Source organism: Topomyia yanbarensis, unplaced genomic scaffold (assembly GCF_030247195.1).
Source record: "Topomyia yanbarensis strain Yona2022 unplaced genomic scaffold, ASM3024719v1 HiC_scaffold_258, whole genome shotgun sequence".
NCBI lineage: Eukaryota > Metazoa > Arthropoda > Insecta > Diptera > Culicidae > Topomyia > Topomyia yanbarensis.
Genome location: NW_026683446.1, coordinates 12,828 through 28,483, shown reverse-complemented (window position 1 = coordinate 28,483; position 15,656 = coordinate 12,828). Strand labels below are relative to the sequence as shown.

Genomic DNA, 15,656 nt, shown 5'->3' with positions numbered 1-15,656 from the left:
TCTAAAATAGCTATGTTTGCCCATCTGCCAATGAAGTTTGATAGCTACTGAGATAAAATGGCCTCAGATATAAAATGTGACAACTGCATGAAGTATTCCTGAAATTATTAACAGCAGTGCGCTTCGTTTAAGGTTACACATTACAGAGCATGCACGAAAAAAAATTTACTGATAATGTTCAAACAAATAACCCGCCCTACTCCATCATTTCTCCCCTCTTGACGGAAGCACTTGTAATCCTCAAACAACGTCCCACAACTATGGAAGTCAGATTACCCCGTGTGGGGAGGGCATAGCGTATTTGGTAAGTCTATTGCACTGTATACAGCTCATCTGTGTTCGAATTTCTTTTCATGTGTTAAGCCCTTTGCCACTATCAGTAAGATCGGTCAGAAATGCTAATAACTTTTTAGAATCTACTCAAACCGGTACTTGGTCATTAGACTACCCTAGAAAATAATGAATTTTTGAAAACTCAATCGGCCCACCTCTGAGTCGATTCCTAGTCCCACCAGAAGTGCTTGCTCTACATTTGAAGCAAATCGAACAAGTCTAGCTACTGGACCAACGTGCCCGAAGTTTGTATGGGAGTTTTCGACAGTTTAGATGGAGAAAATCCACTAGCGCGCATTTTCGCCGCTAGGTGGCACTGTATGCATCACATTATCACTGTAAGTGAAAACAAGGAAGATAATTTAATTGTCTACAACTTTGTCGAAGACTGCTAGTCAATCCGGCTTTGTTAAAAGAAGTTATTAAAATTTTAACGAAGTGATGTCTGAGTCAGTTTTGCATGGGGCCTAGCAGTGCATGGTTGTGTATCGGTACTCGATTCCCACCAACTATTAATTTTTGTGAGTTAATGGTTAGATTTAGCTGAATAGTACGTTCAGAAGAATTGTAGTACATAATACGAGTTATATTTTGGTTAGAACATTTTCGTTCCACCTGTTACCGCATAGAGGGCGCCAACACTAACTTGTCAACAAAGAGAGATAGAATATCGAGATGTTCGGAAAAATTACTGAAAAATGTCTGTTCTACAACTTTGTAGAAGACATCTAATTCCTATCTCTCTCCGTTGAAAAGTTAGTGTTGGCGCCCTCTATGCGGTCACAGGTGGAACTAAAATTTTCTAACCAAAACATAACTCGTATCACATACTACAATTCTTCTGAACATACTATTCAGCTAAATCTAACCATTAACTCACAAAAATGCATAGTTCGTGGAAATCGAGTACTGATACACAACCACGCACTACTAAGCCCCATGCAAAACTGACTCAGACATCACTTCGTTAAAAGTTTAATAACTTTTTTTAACAAAGCCGGATTGACTAGCACTCTTCGACAAAGTTGTAGACAATTAAATTATCTTTCTTATTTTTACTTACAGTGACAATGCGATGCATACAGTGCCACCTAGCGGCGAAAATGCGCGCTAGTGGGTTTTCTCCATGTAAATTGTCGAAAAATCCCATACAAACTTCGAGCACGTTGGTCCGGTAGCTAGACTTGTCCGATTTGCTTCAAATTTGGAGCAAGTACTCCTGGTGGGACAAGAAATCGACTAAGGGGCATTAGGGGTCATTTTTTTCTTGTCACTCTATTGGTCATTTATAACGACACCTGACGATGGAAATCTGACAATGTTTTCCTTGATATATTTTGGCATGAAGTAGGAATAGCTCCGTAATTATGAGGATCATTTTTCATCAACCTACAGTGCAGCTGTTTATACCTTTTCAATTATAGGGGCCACTTAGCCCATGGGCCCCGAATGATCTTAAGATGGCCCTAGCCCAGGAAAGCTACTTGGAATCGGTGATGTTTTTGCTTTACTTCAATGACGTATATTTAGTATTGAGCACTCCTCTCCGGTCCTTCGTAGACGATCTCAAAATATTTCGTTTCATTCGTTCAATTGAAATGAACGGACTGACGTACCTACCAATTTCGACAAGTTGGATAAAAGAAAAAATCCGGTCCTGAACTTCGTCCGAGCACCACAATTATTGGAGAAATCGCCAAACAAAGGCGTTTCTAGAACAACCGTACCGTGGGATTTTGAAAAATCTCCTACACATGGCAGCTATTCAGCACGTTGAGTCATTTTCATGTGATCTTTGTTAATCCTGCTACGGAACCTCATCTCATCTGATATGCAACTGCCCAGCAGTAGCCTAATTACGATTTCGAGTTTTCGGCTATCCTTACATAGACGACATCGTGTTTGGACGACAAACTAAGTTCCAACGCGCTAAAGCGCTTTAGGCTTTCTCGCAGGCGATTTGGACTACTTATGAATTTACCTTACCTGCTGTTTGTTTTTGTGCTGTTATTTTTCCCACCCTTCCAATTCTACTTCGTCCCTCCTCCTTCTCCTTTTCCCTCGATTAAGGAACTGATGAGAACACACGGCTAGGCACAAATCCCCGACTACATACGGAGAACGTGTCACTTGAGCCAATATATTCTGATTCCTGATAATTAATGTTATCATAAAAATATTCTTTATTTGGAAGTGTAGTTCAAAGTCAACAGTTCATTGAGAGGTTCCCTGTAGTTTTTTGGGATGAAATGCTTGGTTTTAAGTGCGTAGCAGCAAATTCCTTGCCAGATCATCAGTTTTTAGGCAAACTTATCGGCGAAAAAGAAACTTTTCCTACTTTAAAAAGTACTGTTTTAAGAAACTTTTGTCCAGGAGCCTGTAGATACGGGTTTTCGACGTGGGTGTGTGCAGTATCAATTTTTTGTTCTCGTCTTCCATCTACACAGCTAAAAATATCTTGTTACTTTACCTCTTGTAGGATGCACCTAAAAGGAGCGTCCCAATTCACATTTACATTTACTTACATATAAAATTGTGAGTTCTTCGCCTTTCCGGCGGTCATTCAGTCTGAGTTTTACATCAAAAGATAATAGGATTTTGCATGTTCCGAAATGTAAAATTAAATATTGTGACATTCAATTTTACATAATAGAACATGTAAAATCCTATTATCATACTGAAAAATACATACGTCGCTAAGTTGTTTACGTCAAAAGCAAATTCATTTTGTCTCAGTGTGTAGCACAACTTTTTACTGATCGTACCAAGACGAAGCTTTGACCAATTTCCGAACAGCGCTGTTAGAATCCAACCACTAGAGGTACTACTACAGAACTAGTACAGTTTCCGTATTAACAGGCTTTAACATTTGATTCATCTTGCCCTTAATATCTGCTCATAATCGCAAGTCAATCCCATATTCTATAGGAATTCCTATCTACATGAGACTGACTAATGATTATAGGCAGTATGCTCTCAGTTAATTTGGTAACCCTATGTGACACCATTCAATCGACCAAAGCATTACACATCGAGCTATTGTTCTCAGGTGATCCGATCCTCGATCGTCGATCAACCAGTTGGCGTTACTTTTCCCAGGCCCAATTCGTCCGGAATAACACTTGCTTCGCTCTTTGTTTACTGTCGCTGATCAGTTGTTCGCAGATTTCCTAAAAAAGAGTTGGTCAGCAACAGTAAACAAAGAGCACAGTAAGTGTTATTGCGCTCGAACTGGGGATCTAATAAAAAATCATTCATTTACCTCCACTCAAGTCAAATATACTAAAAAAAAATTATTTCGATAAACCGTTTTCTCGCGCACCGTGACACATTGTCCGAAGTGTGTGTTGCATCACAACATCCGGAACATTCATTCATGAAACTTTTTTTCGCCCTCCCGCCATCCATATGTAAATACCCTTCGCCGCAACATTCTCTCCACCTCTTCACCAAAACAGTTCTTCAACCTTCTAATATTTTCTTTCTTATTGTAGGCCCCTCCTCAGCCGAACGCCAGCATCGCCATAAATCCGGAAGTACGCCACTGTCAAGCCCGGAGCTAGCCAAAACTCGAAGCCGCGCTTCGCCCAGCTCGTCGAGCAAGTCTTCACGGAAGTCATCAAGCTCATCGGAGAAACCATCTGGTGGTCCCGTGCCGATAGCGTTATCGCCTTCAACGACTTCCGCTACGTCAACAACAGCATCGCTTCGTCGACAATATTCCCCGTTGTTGCTGCATCAACCGACGGCCAGCAGATCTCTACTGCAGTCGCCGACACCTTCACTGGTTTCCGTCGCGACAACCCGGCCGGTACCATCATCTGTCCCTTCGAGCCCCGCAAAATATTCACCCCGACCCGATGTCAGCAAAAGTTCATCTCCGGTCGGGCCGCTGAAAAGTTCACCTCATTTACTGCACTCGTCAAGTTCGAATGCAACGCCGCTGCCTGAGGATCCCACGGGATTACTTCCAGTTGCATCGTCTAGCAGTCGCAACAGTATCAGAAACCGGTTAGACGTAAGAGTAGATAGTAGAATTTCCAGTGCTGGAAGCGAGCAGGATGCGGACGTTCCGCCCGAATCCCCGTTGGTACAACAATATTCTAAATTTAGCCAAATGTTAAAATCGCCTACATTGGAAAAATATGAAATCACTAGAAGACCATCACTGCGTTCCGCCTCGGAAAACGACCTGGAAGTGCTAGGGCAACAGGATGTGCCATTGGATTTGGTTGAACCACAGGAGATGCCTTCGGAGGCGGTACTACTGCTGTTGGATGATGAAGCGAATAATGCAAGCGAAAACGCAGAATCAGCTGCCGATATTATTGTGATTGGGGACGAACCCGAGCTGGATTTGGATCTGGTGGAGGCAGGACCTTCCGGATTGTGTCCGATTGTGATCAATGATGACGATCATGTTGTTGAAAGAGAAGAAGAAGTGTTATCGAACCGTCAGGCGTTGCGAGAGATTAGAAGTGGTTCTTCCTCACCGACACCGGTCAATAGAATTTTATTCGATGATAAGTTTAACGACGAGTTTGTCGTAATTGAAAATAGCCCCAAAAGCCATTTTATACAATCACTAGATGAGACTGACATCATTGTGATTGGGGACAATGATGAGGACTACCCACCGAGACCGGCGAGCAGTAACAGTACCGGAACGGGTGCATACGAAAAGAAGCTGGTCAAAATGAGTTCAGTGGAACATTTTGAGAGTTTTCGCCAACGCAAGAGCTGCTCCCCGCTTCGCAAAAAGAGTCTCTCGCCGATCATGAGAGCGAAAAGCATGGAGGAAAACCATCTGTCCTCGTCTGGTTCCTCGGCTTCCAATCATATCGTATCGATCCTTAAACGGAAAACAGTCGAATCGAACAGTTCCGCCTCAAGCAATGCCTCACCGGTCACATTCTCCCCTAGTGTGGTGGACACTCCAATACGTTCCAACCGCAGGCAAGGGATTCTTAAGAAACGCTGCTCGCTGGACGAAAGCAGATACAGCCGAAGTCACTCTCCGGATGACCGAAGCATCCTGGTGAAACACACACGCCGCAACAGCTTTGAAGATGGCACACAGCATGGCATCCTGAAACAGAAAAGTTACGAGTCCAAGGAGGACGTATCAACCACCGGCGGCAGCACGCCCGCCGTGAATGCAGTTGTTTCTCACGGAATACTCAAAAGAAAAACCGACAGTTCCTCAACGTCAACCCCCAACGAACAACCGAAGCACGTCTCCATATCACAAGCGGTAATCCTCGCCGCAGTGGAAATTTGCCAAGACATGCTGCTGGATAACGAGCATGATCACGAAATTCGACCCATACTGAAGTCAGACTCGCAGCCGCTACCGACACCGAAACCCATCCTCAAGAAGAAATACTCCTCCGAATCGGAAGAAATCCGTCCGATTCTGAAATCGTCCCGTAAGAGCAGCCGCGAGGAAAACTCCGACTCGGAAGAACTGAAACGATCCATCCTAAAGACGGACTCTCCGGCCAAACGGCGTTCCTTCGGCGATCGATCCGATTCGCAGGATTCCACTACCGTGCTCATACGAAGTCGTTCGCTGGAACACCCGGATCCGGTCCCGATGGCACCGGTCGTTCCCCAGGTACAGACCATCGAGAAACCAATCATTTCCGTAGCGGAGAGAATCAAACACATGGAAAAGTTTTTATCCGGGCCGTCTAGTTCCGGTGCGGTGCCGAAGAGAAGCAACAGCACCAGTAGCAATGCAAGCTCCCGGAGGGAGTCGTACCGGTTCAAGACACAGCCGGTTACTTCGACGGAGATTGTGGGGTGAGTACAATAGTGGCTAGGTGGTGTTTTTTTTTGTGGTTCTGATTTTCCGTATCACGATTTTACTAACGAGAGTCTCATCCCCATGTTGGAGTATTGTGTACGTGCGTGTGAAATGTTGTTCTTTTCCGCTAATCCTACGGTTGAGTGTGTAAATGGTGTGTATTTTTTTATGCAGATTATTAGCGTTATTCAGATGTAAAGTACAATGTCAGCTGCGTTTCTGTCCACAGGCATGCGTTGAGATAGTTTCAATACTTCAAAAATCTATCAATTCATGGCCCGGCTAGGCTACTTTCCGTTGCCTAATCTAATGTTTCTTTTCGAAAGAAACCGCCTTAGATACTTTCATACAGGACAGCTATGGATTTAATACAGCAAACCCACTGAAAGTAAGAATTATTTCTGGTCGAAGCAAAAATATTTAATAACTGGGCATAATTCAATCGATCAGTCTTACCTTCCTCGGTTATAGGATATTTTTCATAGAAAAGTCAGCAGTTTAATTACAGCGTGTTTCATTACTCACATTCTGCTACATTTGAATAAATTGTTAACTTTTCTAAAACGATTGAAATAGTCGTCTTTTCACTGTGTTCTTAGTATTTAGGACAAACTATGCAATTGTCCTGCTAGTTTTAGAATAAGTTCAAATTGTAAAGTTATAAATTTAATAGTTTTAAGTAATTTTAAACATAAAATATTTAGCACAGTAAATCAGTAAAAAATAAACAGACTGAAAAAAGGAAACGATTCAACAAAGGGTCTGTAAAATTACAAGAATAATCCAAAGACCTAACGGCCAAGTTGTTTAGTTTTAGTAATATGTTAAAGTTCCTGTCATGTTTGCATTCTGGATCACAGTGCACTGTATCTGGCCCTTTTAATGCCTATCGAGCCAAGTTTGTGCCGTCAAAACCTTTATTACCATCAGCTCTTGAATTTGTAAATTTATTTCCCATATTTATACCCATAACGCGAAGATTATAAACATATCAGTGCTCCCGTTCCGACACCGAACATCGCATCCAAGTTGGTCTAAATATAGCACAAAACACTCCAAACTACTTAGTCGTCCACTTCGAGGTAACCAGAGAAGTGTTTGGCCTCGCTTGTCTGTTGATCATCGCCTATCTGCTACGCTTTGTTGTTGGCGATCTCATTCTAGTACCTCGTGGATCTGTACCATATTTCTCACTTCTTTGTGGCTCTATTCACCTTATTGATGCACAGTTGTCGCCGTTGTGTATGCGTCCTATGAATGTGATGATTCTATTTCCATCTCTGTGTGATGCTAAATTTATCCGCCCATCCCAGTCGGTAGCTCCATTCCCCTGCATGTGTATAGTTTTACTTATTCAACAAATTCGATCGGACAACAGTCTGGCGGAGTCACTAGTGTTCAGTCAGTCGCGTGATCACATGCAAATGTATTTTTGGAAAAACATACTTTTGGACACGCGCGTGATTTCTTTACACTCACGGTCCCGCCGACCAATTCAGGAGTAGATTCCAGATACGTTCTTAGACTGCGTACGATATACCAGCGCCGTTTGGTAGTTTTAGCTCTAATGGAACACCATACACTTCGCGCGAATTGGGAGCGAATGAAATGCAGTACGAGGATTTCCGCAACGCCCCCTCACCGAAATCTCGCGGAAAATACGCCTACGCATTTCAAAGGGCGCAGTTTCGAACGATTGAGCAAATGCGCACTTGCTTTCCAGATTAGTACAGTTTGTTCGCTTCCAGAATTTATGCGTTAAAATCTCGTTCGCTCTGCATTTATTGTTTGGTCGGCCAAGTGTCGCTGATCGGTCGTAATCGCTCGTGGGATTAAGTTTCAGGTTTCTTTTTTTAAGTGTTTCTAAAATGGTGATTTACGTGCTATAACTGTCTGGTGGAAGTAGTTGATAGAGTGTGCTATCTGTTTAGCAAACGACGGTTAATCTCGCATCACCACCACAACTATGGAGCGAGATCTGAAGTAGGTTTCGATGCTCACCGTGTCGTTCGTTTTGTTAGATGGATGCCGTACTATAAACAGAGTTCTTTCTTCTTTAGGTCGTAGTGTTTTTGATTTTATATGTCACGGTGAAGGAAGTGTTCTTAGAAGCATCATTCACTCCTAATATGTTCGTTAGATCTATGCGAAACTGAGGTATGGACTTGATGCTTACCTTGATAATCTGTTCAGGCCAACTAATGATTACTCTTTGCAATCGATGCAAGTTAATCTTACCTTCCATTCCATGTCATAATGACATTGTTGGTCATTATCTTCTTTCGTGGTACAGGGGGGAAAATGTTTCAATAATCCTGTTTTACTAAATAGCTTGATAGAAGGCTAAGTGCGGTGATCTGAAATATGTGATCCTTATGTGCAAATGTTTGGAAAATCAATCGCACACATTTAAAATAAGCATCTTGCTATATAACTTGGAAGAAAACTGAATGCAGTCGTTCAAAGTTATTGTTTTTCGTGTGAAAACGGTCCTAGGAATCGATTACGCATAGTTAAAATGACAGCATATAACATGTGAAGCCCGTTTTACCCTCATTCTTGGCATTACTCAAGTTTGCAGTTGAACATGACTTTGTGGGCGCAATCAAATGGATTATTTTTTTATTTTTTTTCGTCGGCCTCTGTCTACACTGAGTACTTGTCACCGATGCCCGAGACCCCATATATTTACCATCTGGATCCCATATATTTATCTATCAATACATGGGTCGGTACCAGTGGCTTTACATCCCGTCAGAAGGAAGATGTGATTGTTCACTTTAAAAAAAATCTCAACGACTTCGGCTGGCATTGAACCCAGACCCCACTGGAGTGAGTGGCGTCACGGTTAGCACTCAACCACCGCCATCAAATGTATTATCCATTATGTACAAAAGTGCAAGGAATCAGTTACCGATGGTTGAAACAATCTTTCTCATTTAACCTCTAATCTAAATCTAAACATTTCTATAGGTATAGCCAAAATATCTGCAATCGATTTACTGAATCTTCGGAACCTAAACCAACTCGCCATACTGTTGACAATGACCCAGCTCATAGACGGCATTGCAGTAGCGCTCGAAGCCTATTCGAATCTGAACGTGCGTAATTTCCAGCTACGATCTGACTCATATGGAGGAGAAAGACGTTCAAGCCAAAATGTGGGAGTGATTCGTGGACAACGAATTACACGTATCGAAGTCGGAAAGAGACGCAAGTGCTCATTTTGACAATGGCGGCTATACAGATGTTCGACGTTCTGGTCTACAACGTTGTTTTAACTACTCTGCAAAACAACAAGACGAAGACGATAGTGGGGAAGTCTCGTTCTATCTAAATTGTAAAGGCAATCACAGTCCAACACGTTGCCAATGCACGATCTACAAGAAGTAGACTGCCGTGATCCGCATAACAGTCCCATTTGCTATGGGTTTCCTATGCAGGTGGAACTGTTATGCGTATCACGGCAGTAGAGGTCATCAAAATAATAGTTCGCGACAATTTGACATTCCTGGAGACGCCCGAATGAGCAGAACAACAAAGTAATGAAAGTTATTCCCAGGTCGCAACTTATCGGAATGAAATTCTAAATAAACTGAATCAGCTGGAGCCTACTAGCTGACTACGAAGAGGAAGGATGGCAATACAACCAGTCACGAGACCCAGAAATAGCTTGCCAGCTGTTATTGCGGATTCGAAACGAGGTAGACCACAAGGCAAAACACTGCATCATACACACGGGTTATTCAGACGACGACGAGATTAGCGAGGCATCTCCTAGCCAACCTCTTCCATAATTCTCTTTTTGATCAACGTTTGGATACCGGAGACAATTCGTGTACGAATACTGTCTTCAAGATAGGTTGGTTTGGAAGTGAGGAAAGTATAGTTCTTCTTCCATCGCTAGCACAGTAGGATGAAGGAACTATTCGTGCCATCCTACCCCAACGCGGTGACGGTGAACTGAACGAAAGTGTTTCCCCAGTGCCGTCAGCAGTCGCAGTTTTTCAACACTTGCTTTTGCCCAGAGAAAGCCCATCGAGATATCCATGTCGAGACGGTGCAAGCAGCAAACAACAAAAACTACGGAGTCTTTCCCCGGTACTGGTCGCTGTTGCTAGTTCTGGAAGTAATCGTGGAGTTCTTTTGATGGCGGCTGGGGCTGTCAGACTGCACGTCCCACAGGTCAGTTCTTTTCCACCTTCTCTACGAACGGATTCTGTTGCGGCTTCTCCCGTTACAGATGTGACCAGCACATGTCGTACGAGTAACCAGTTTGAGGAAGAAGACAATATATACTCCACTTTACAATGAAGGAATTGACCGAGAGGAAGAGGGTTTTCCCTACCGCAGGGATGTACAGCCCTCGGCACTGTCCTCCTGGCTTGCCGCCAGTGAAGGCAACAACAACAACAGCAGTTTCAGAGTACGGATCTCCCGACCCGACCACGTCATGGAACCCAGAGAGCGAGTCAACACCAGTTCGTAGGTATTCACCATCAACATCGTCTTCGTCAGCGGCGACCACCAGTCGCGATAGTAAAAATTTCTACTTTAGTGGAACATTCAGGACCTACGATCGAATCTCAGTGAGCTTAAGCGGCTGATTTCTCAGTACGAACCGAACTTGATAGCGCTACAAGAAACAAAGCTAGAATACCGAGTAGTTTCAGCAGATTTCATCAGCAACAACTGCATTCTACTACTTGAGTTTTTTTATATTGGCAACAAGGAGTAGAGAGGTGTACCATTCAAGAGATCTGAGGTCGGTGAAAATAATAAAGTAACCCTTACTTGGGTGCGTTTCGACTTCGTCTCTTCAGAGTTTGAGCTTGAGCTTGTGCGACCAGCCCTGGCTGCCACTCCGTTATCGATCGGGACTAGCTGCACAGGAAATCAGTAGATAATTATGCTTGGGATTAGCGAAACATCTTTCAATGTGCAACTCCTGGTAACCCTAAAGTGTTTCTCATCAATACCGGCGCCGACCAGGCCCGAACGTAGATCGCGGAAGCAAAGGGATGGTTAGTCCGATACTTGCTTTTGCTAGAGGCCGTATATACTACTGCGCACTCCACTAGTATCACGGAAGGAGGATATTTTTGTTAGTAGAGTATAGAAGTTGGATATACTTCTTCTTTACCGACGTCAGAGAGGTGATTTCACTACCTGGACTAGATATCGATCCATCAATTTCATGGACCGGGGACCAACGGCTTTACTTTCCTTCCGAAGAAAGACGTGACCACAGACTTTTTCACCTCAAGTAATCGCTCTTCGGATGCAATTGCCACTTCAAATAACGATGCTAGACAAGGTCAATTCATCACCAAGAAAACTTTGACGGAACAGTTAGTCTTCTTCGATAGCGTATGGAACAACTTATGGGATACACTCGGATTGATCCAGCTTCTGATACCACATCAGCTATCGACCTCACAATCTGCTCCTAAATTGTGGCCTCAAAGCGAACCCTTTCGGATACCCACAACATTACCCATTTTCTCATAATCATTTCAATACTCACACGTTCACGTTCCCGACGAAAAGGCGACAATGAAAGCACGATCAAGCGGACTGGATAGCTTACGAACGGCTGACTGCTAACGCGCTGTACATTCGGAATTTTCATTGATTGCCTATCATTTGATCACATGCAGCAAACCCTGCATTATCCCGATCTACCGGCGAAGTCGGGCCTAAGGTTGTTCCTTTGTGGTGTCCGGAGGTGAAAGCAGCCATTAACCTTTCGGCAGTCGCGCTAGTGCATTGAGTGCACGACGGTCTGAAAATCTAGTCGTAGGACACCAGCGGCTGCTCGTTCAGTGGGCCATAAGCATGACTTCCGGAGGGTTAAAAACGAAAAACACTGATAGAACTGAAACGTATCCAGGAAGGGGATGCACAAAAACAAATACAACTAAAAGCTGTCAAGAATTGCGAGCGGCAGCTAGAAAGTAAATCCATAACGTCAAGCAGCCATCATAGGAAAACTTCGCCGCGGAAATATCCCCATCTTTCATTAGATCAGAGATGTGGCAAACAGTAAATATGTTTAGAGGGATACGTCAGCCTCGTCTAACTGGTCATGAAACGGTCCAGCAGCTACAAGGGATAAGGGGGGAATTGCTGAAATGCTGGCACAAAACCACATCTCCAGTAATTCGCCATTGTTCAAAAGGGAAAAGGAAAAGGCTGAACGAAACCGCCTAAATCTCTCGCCAGACAGTCACTCTGAATGAGTTGCTGTGGGTACTCGACAGATAACGAAGTGGCTCTTAGCGACCGGACTGCGCATCCATTATCCAGTGCTCCCGCGACTGCCATTGTCGGTGAAAACTGCCACTCTTCAACAGACGGTGGCTCGGTGGCGTATTCCCACCTTGTTGGCGAAATGAAATCGTTGTACCAATTCCAAAGCTAAAATCGAGTAATGCGTTGAATAGTCAATAGATGGTGGACTACAGAACTGAACTCGAACGGGTGTTTCGATAAACGACATAATGCCTTCAGACAAAATGGTCGAGTACGAAAATTGTTCGTCAAATTGTTCAGGATCTCCTGACACATAATTTGCGGAGTTGGATAAATCATTACCCAACACTGTGACGAGCACTGGCTGGCAGCGTCGCTTGACTTGTCCTAAATTATGACTATTGATCCACGTCGACAGGTTTGGGATGAGCCGGTAGGTCTAGCTTCCTTTTTCTGTACTGTCCTATTCCTGCTGCCATCTCGCCATCGAATCGATTTTCACCATCTTGCTCACGTCTCTGATATTTCTCCGATTGCAGCACTGGCTATTCTCCGCAAGGGTGATGCAGATGGGGATCATCCCGGCGACAACGCATACTGCTTCCGACGATATTGTTCTGTACGCCCTCGTTGCTCGTACGGCTATCAGCCGGAACATCCTGTTCAGATTTTCGCGATTCCGCTTGGTTTTCAGCGCCGCACCCCGGGCGAGAAACCCATATCGCAGTATCGATGACGTAACACTAGATAGCCGATGTCTCGTACTGCTTCTCAAACCGCCGACGTTTGGCGTGATCCTAGCTATTGCGTTCGTTGCCTTCGCCGACTTTTCGCAGACGTAGTCGATGCGGTTGTTGAAGCTCAACAGGTCACTCCCAATTGCTTCAGTGAACGCTTCGATGAAATCACGTGCCCTCCGTTTATCCGCATCCGCTGAACCGCTTTGCTGACCAACAACACCTCCATCTTGTGGTGATCTATCTGCAGCTTGATCCAGTTCATTCAGATATCGATCACGTCTATTGTCTTCGTTACAGATACCTCCACTTCTTCACTTTCCTGGGCAACCGCAGTGTCATCCCATTCTAAGGAATTTGAAGAGGGTCCCGAGAAACACCCGCTAGCACTCGCAATGACTACTGCCCTTCGTTCCTCTCGTACAGTTGAAGTAGCTCTTCAGAAACCGGCATAGATAGTCGGGGACCCTCATTTTGTGCAGCGCTGCGGCGATTGCTCCCCAGGTGGCGCTGTTAAATGCATTCTTTACATCTATTGTGACCATTGCGCAGTATCAATCGCCTCTTCACCTCCGTTTAGATGGCTTCTTCGGACTCTCGAGCCCTGTCTGAATTGCATTCAATGTCAATGCTCTTTTGCGGAATCCGAACTGCATCTTGGACAGTCCGCTCTCGCCCTCGGTGCATTCGTGCTGGAATGATTCTTTCCAGGAGTTTTCTGAGTGTATCCGGCAAACATGTAGACCTAAACGAGGCCAGACCACCCGGTGACTTCCCTGGCTTTGATAGAAACATCAGTTTCTAAACCTTCCACATTTCGGGGAAGTTCATCTAGATACTTCTACAGCACCCTCCTGAACATGTTTGGGTATGCCAGGATCGTAGCTTTCAGCACCACGTTTCGTATTCCATCAAGACCGGGGGTTTTCTTTGATTTCAGTCGCTTCAATGCTTCTACAAGTTCATCATTAGTCGCTTGCCGCACGGTATCAGTGGCCACGTAGTTAGGATTGTGTTTCGGACAGAGATCCACAACGATTATCTTCATCTTACCCGGGAACATTTCGGCTGGTGTCGACGGGCTCTTCATTTCTGCCATCACGGCTCCGTACGCGTCGCCCCATAGATTACCGTCTACTTCTCGGAACAGCTCCTTGTGGCAATCTGACTTGCTAAGCTTGATCTCCCGTTTTATAGGGCTAGGGCCTGCTTCCCGAAACGCTACTTTGCGTTCCTCACTATCTGGCCCAGATTCTGCTCTCTGATTCCGCCTTCTGGCTCTGAGACAAGCAGGGTGCATCGTACTGAACATCTCGTTCCACCAGTACGCTGGACGCCGTCTATTGCGTGATTCCAGTTTTTGCGGCATTGTGGCGTCACAATCCGTCATAATCCTAATCCACGTTCTCGGTCCCGCCGTTCGTCCGAAATGCCTCAACGAAGATGTTGAAAACTTTAGTCTTACACTTTCGCTCACCGGTTGGCCGATACGGTAGCGAATCGCCTGATAATCGCTATGTGTATTTCTTCTCGCATACTCTCCAACCCATGTTCATCGTCCTTGAAGGTCTATAAAATGTGATGTCGATGACTCCCTACCGTCTCTACGAAATTTGTTAACGGAACCTTTATTGCACAATCGAACGTCCAACTTCGCTAGAGCTTCCTGCAGGATATATTCTCTTGTGTTGGTTACTCTACTGCCCAGACATTGAAATCACCACCAATGACTACCGGCGTTCGACCAATCAACTGCTCGGTTCACTGCTCCAGCATTAGAATGGGCTGCTGTCCAGCGTAACAGCTGCACACGAAGGCGCCGTTGATGCTGGCGATCACGAAGCCTTCGTATGAGCGCTCTACCGCTTCTTGAACGGCTAATCTGCCCATAACTCGTATCACAGCCGTTCGCTATCTATCCACCACCCAGTTACCGTTATCAAGGGGGACTTGATACGACTTTGCAATCAAAGAGAAGTTACACATTGTTTCTGATGTCATTGATTGTCACAACAGCAGCTGTACGGTGTCACAGTGATTCTGATTTATCAGGGTTACCTCTCACCGTTGGCCTGCAGTTATCCTCTTGTAGGCAGGGCATTTGAACCCACCCGGCTTATGGTCGTTTCCGTCCGCTGGAGTGCAAAGCATACAACTTCGGCCTCTGCGTGCAGTCTCACGCAAGATGGCCCGTTTCCCCGCATTTCGAGCACATCCTGGATCGGACGTTTGAAAGCCCCTGACAAATGTCCAAAGCCCGAACACATGAAGCATTTCTCCGCTTGTTTATTCATTCGAAGAGTGGCTCTCAATGGGCATGTCGACCATTCAACCGTAACTTTGCCTACTTTCAGCGCCTTGTCAGCAACGGTTATCGAATCATCGATGTCTGAGTTCCTCCGTACCCCTTCTTTAAGCGGATCGTCATGTGCACCTCGCCTAGGTTGCAGTGCTGCTTCAGTGCACCTCTCAGCTCATCTCCCGTCGTGATCTCATCCAAGTCCTCGCCCAAAATCACCGTC

General features: G+C 44.8%; 1 protein-coding gene across 1 annotated transcript in view; it reads left to right on the top strand.

Moving 5' to 3' along the window:
- Nucleotides 1-15,656, top strand: part of LOC131695051 (uncharacterized) — a gene marked incomplete at its 3' end in the record, with an annotated part of 44,959 nt that overhangs the window by 21,511 nt on the left and 7,792 nt on the right. The window contains exon 3 of the mRNA XM_058983578.1: nucleotides 3,828-6,138. Within this exon, the coding sequence (XP_058839561.1) occupies nucleotides 3,828-6,138 (2,311 nt within the window). The remainder of the gene's footprint in view (nucleotides 1-3,827; nucleotides 6,139-15,656) is intronic.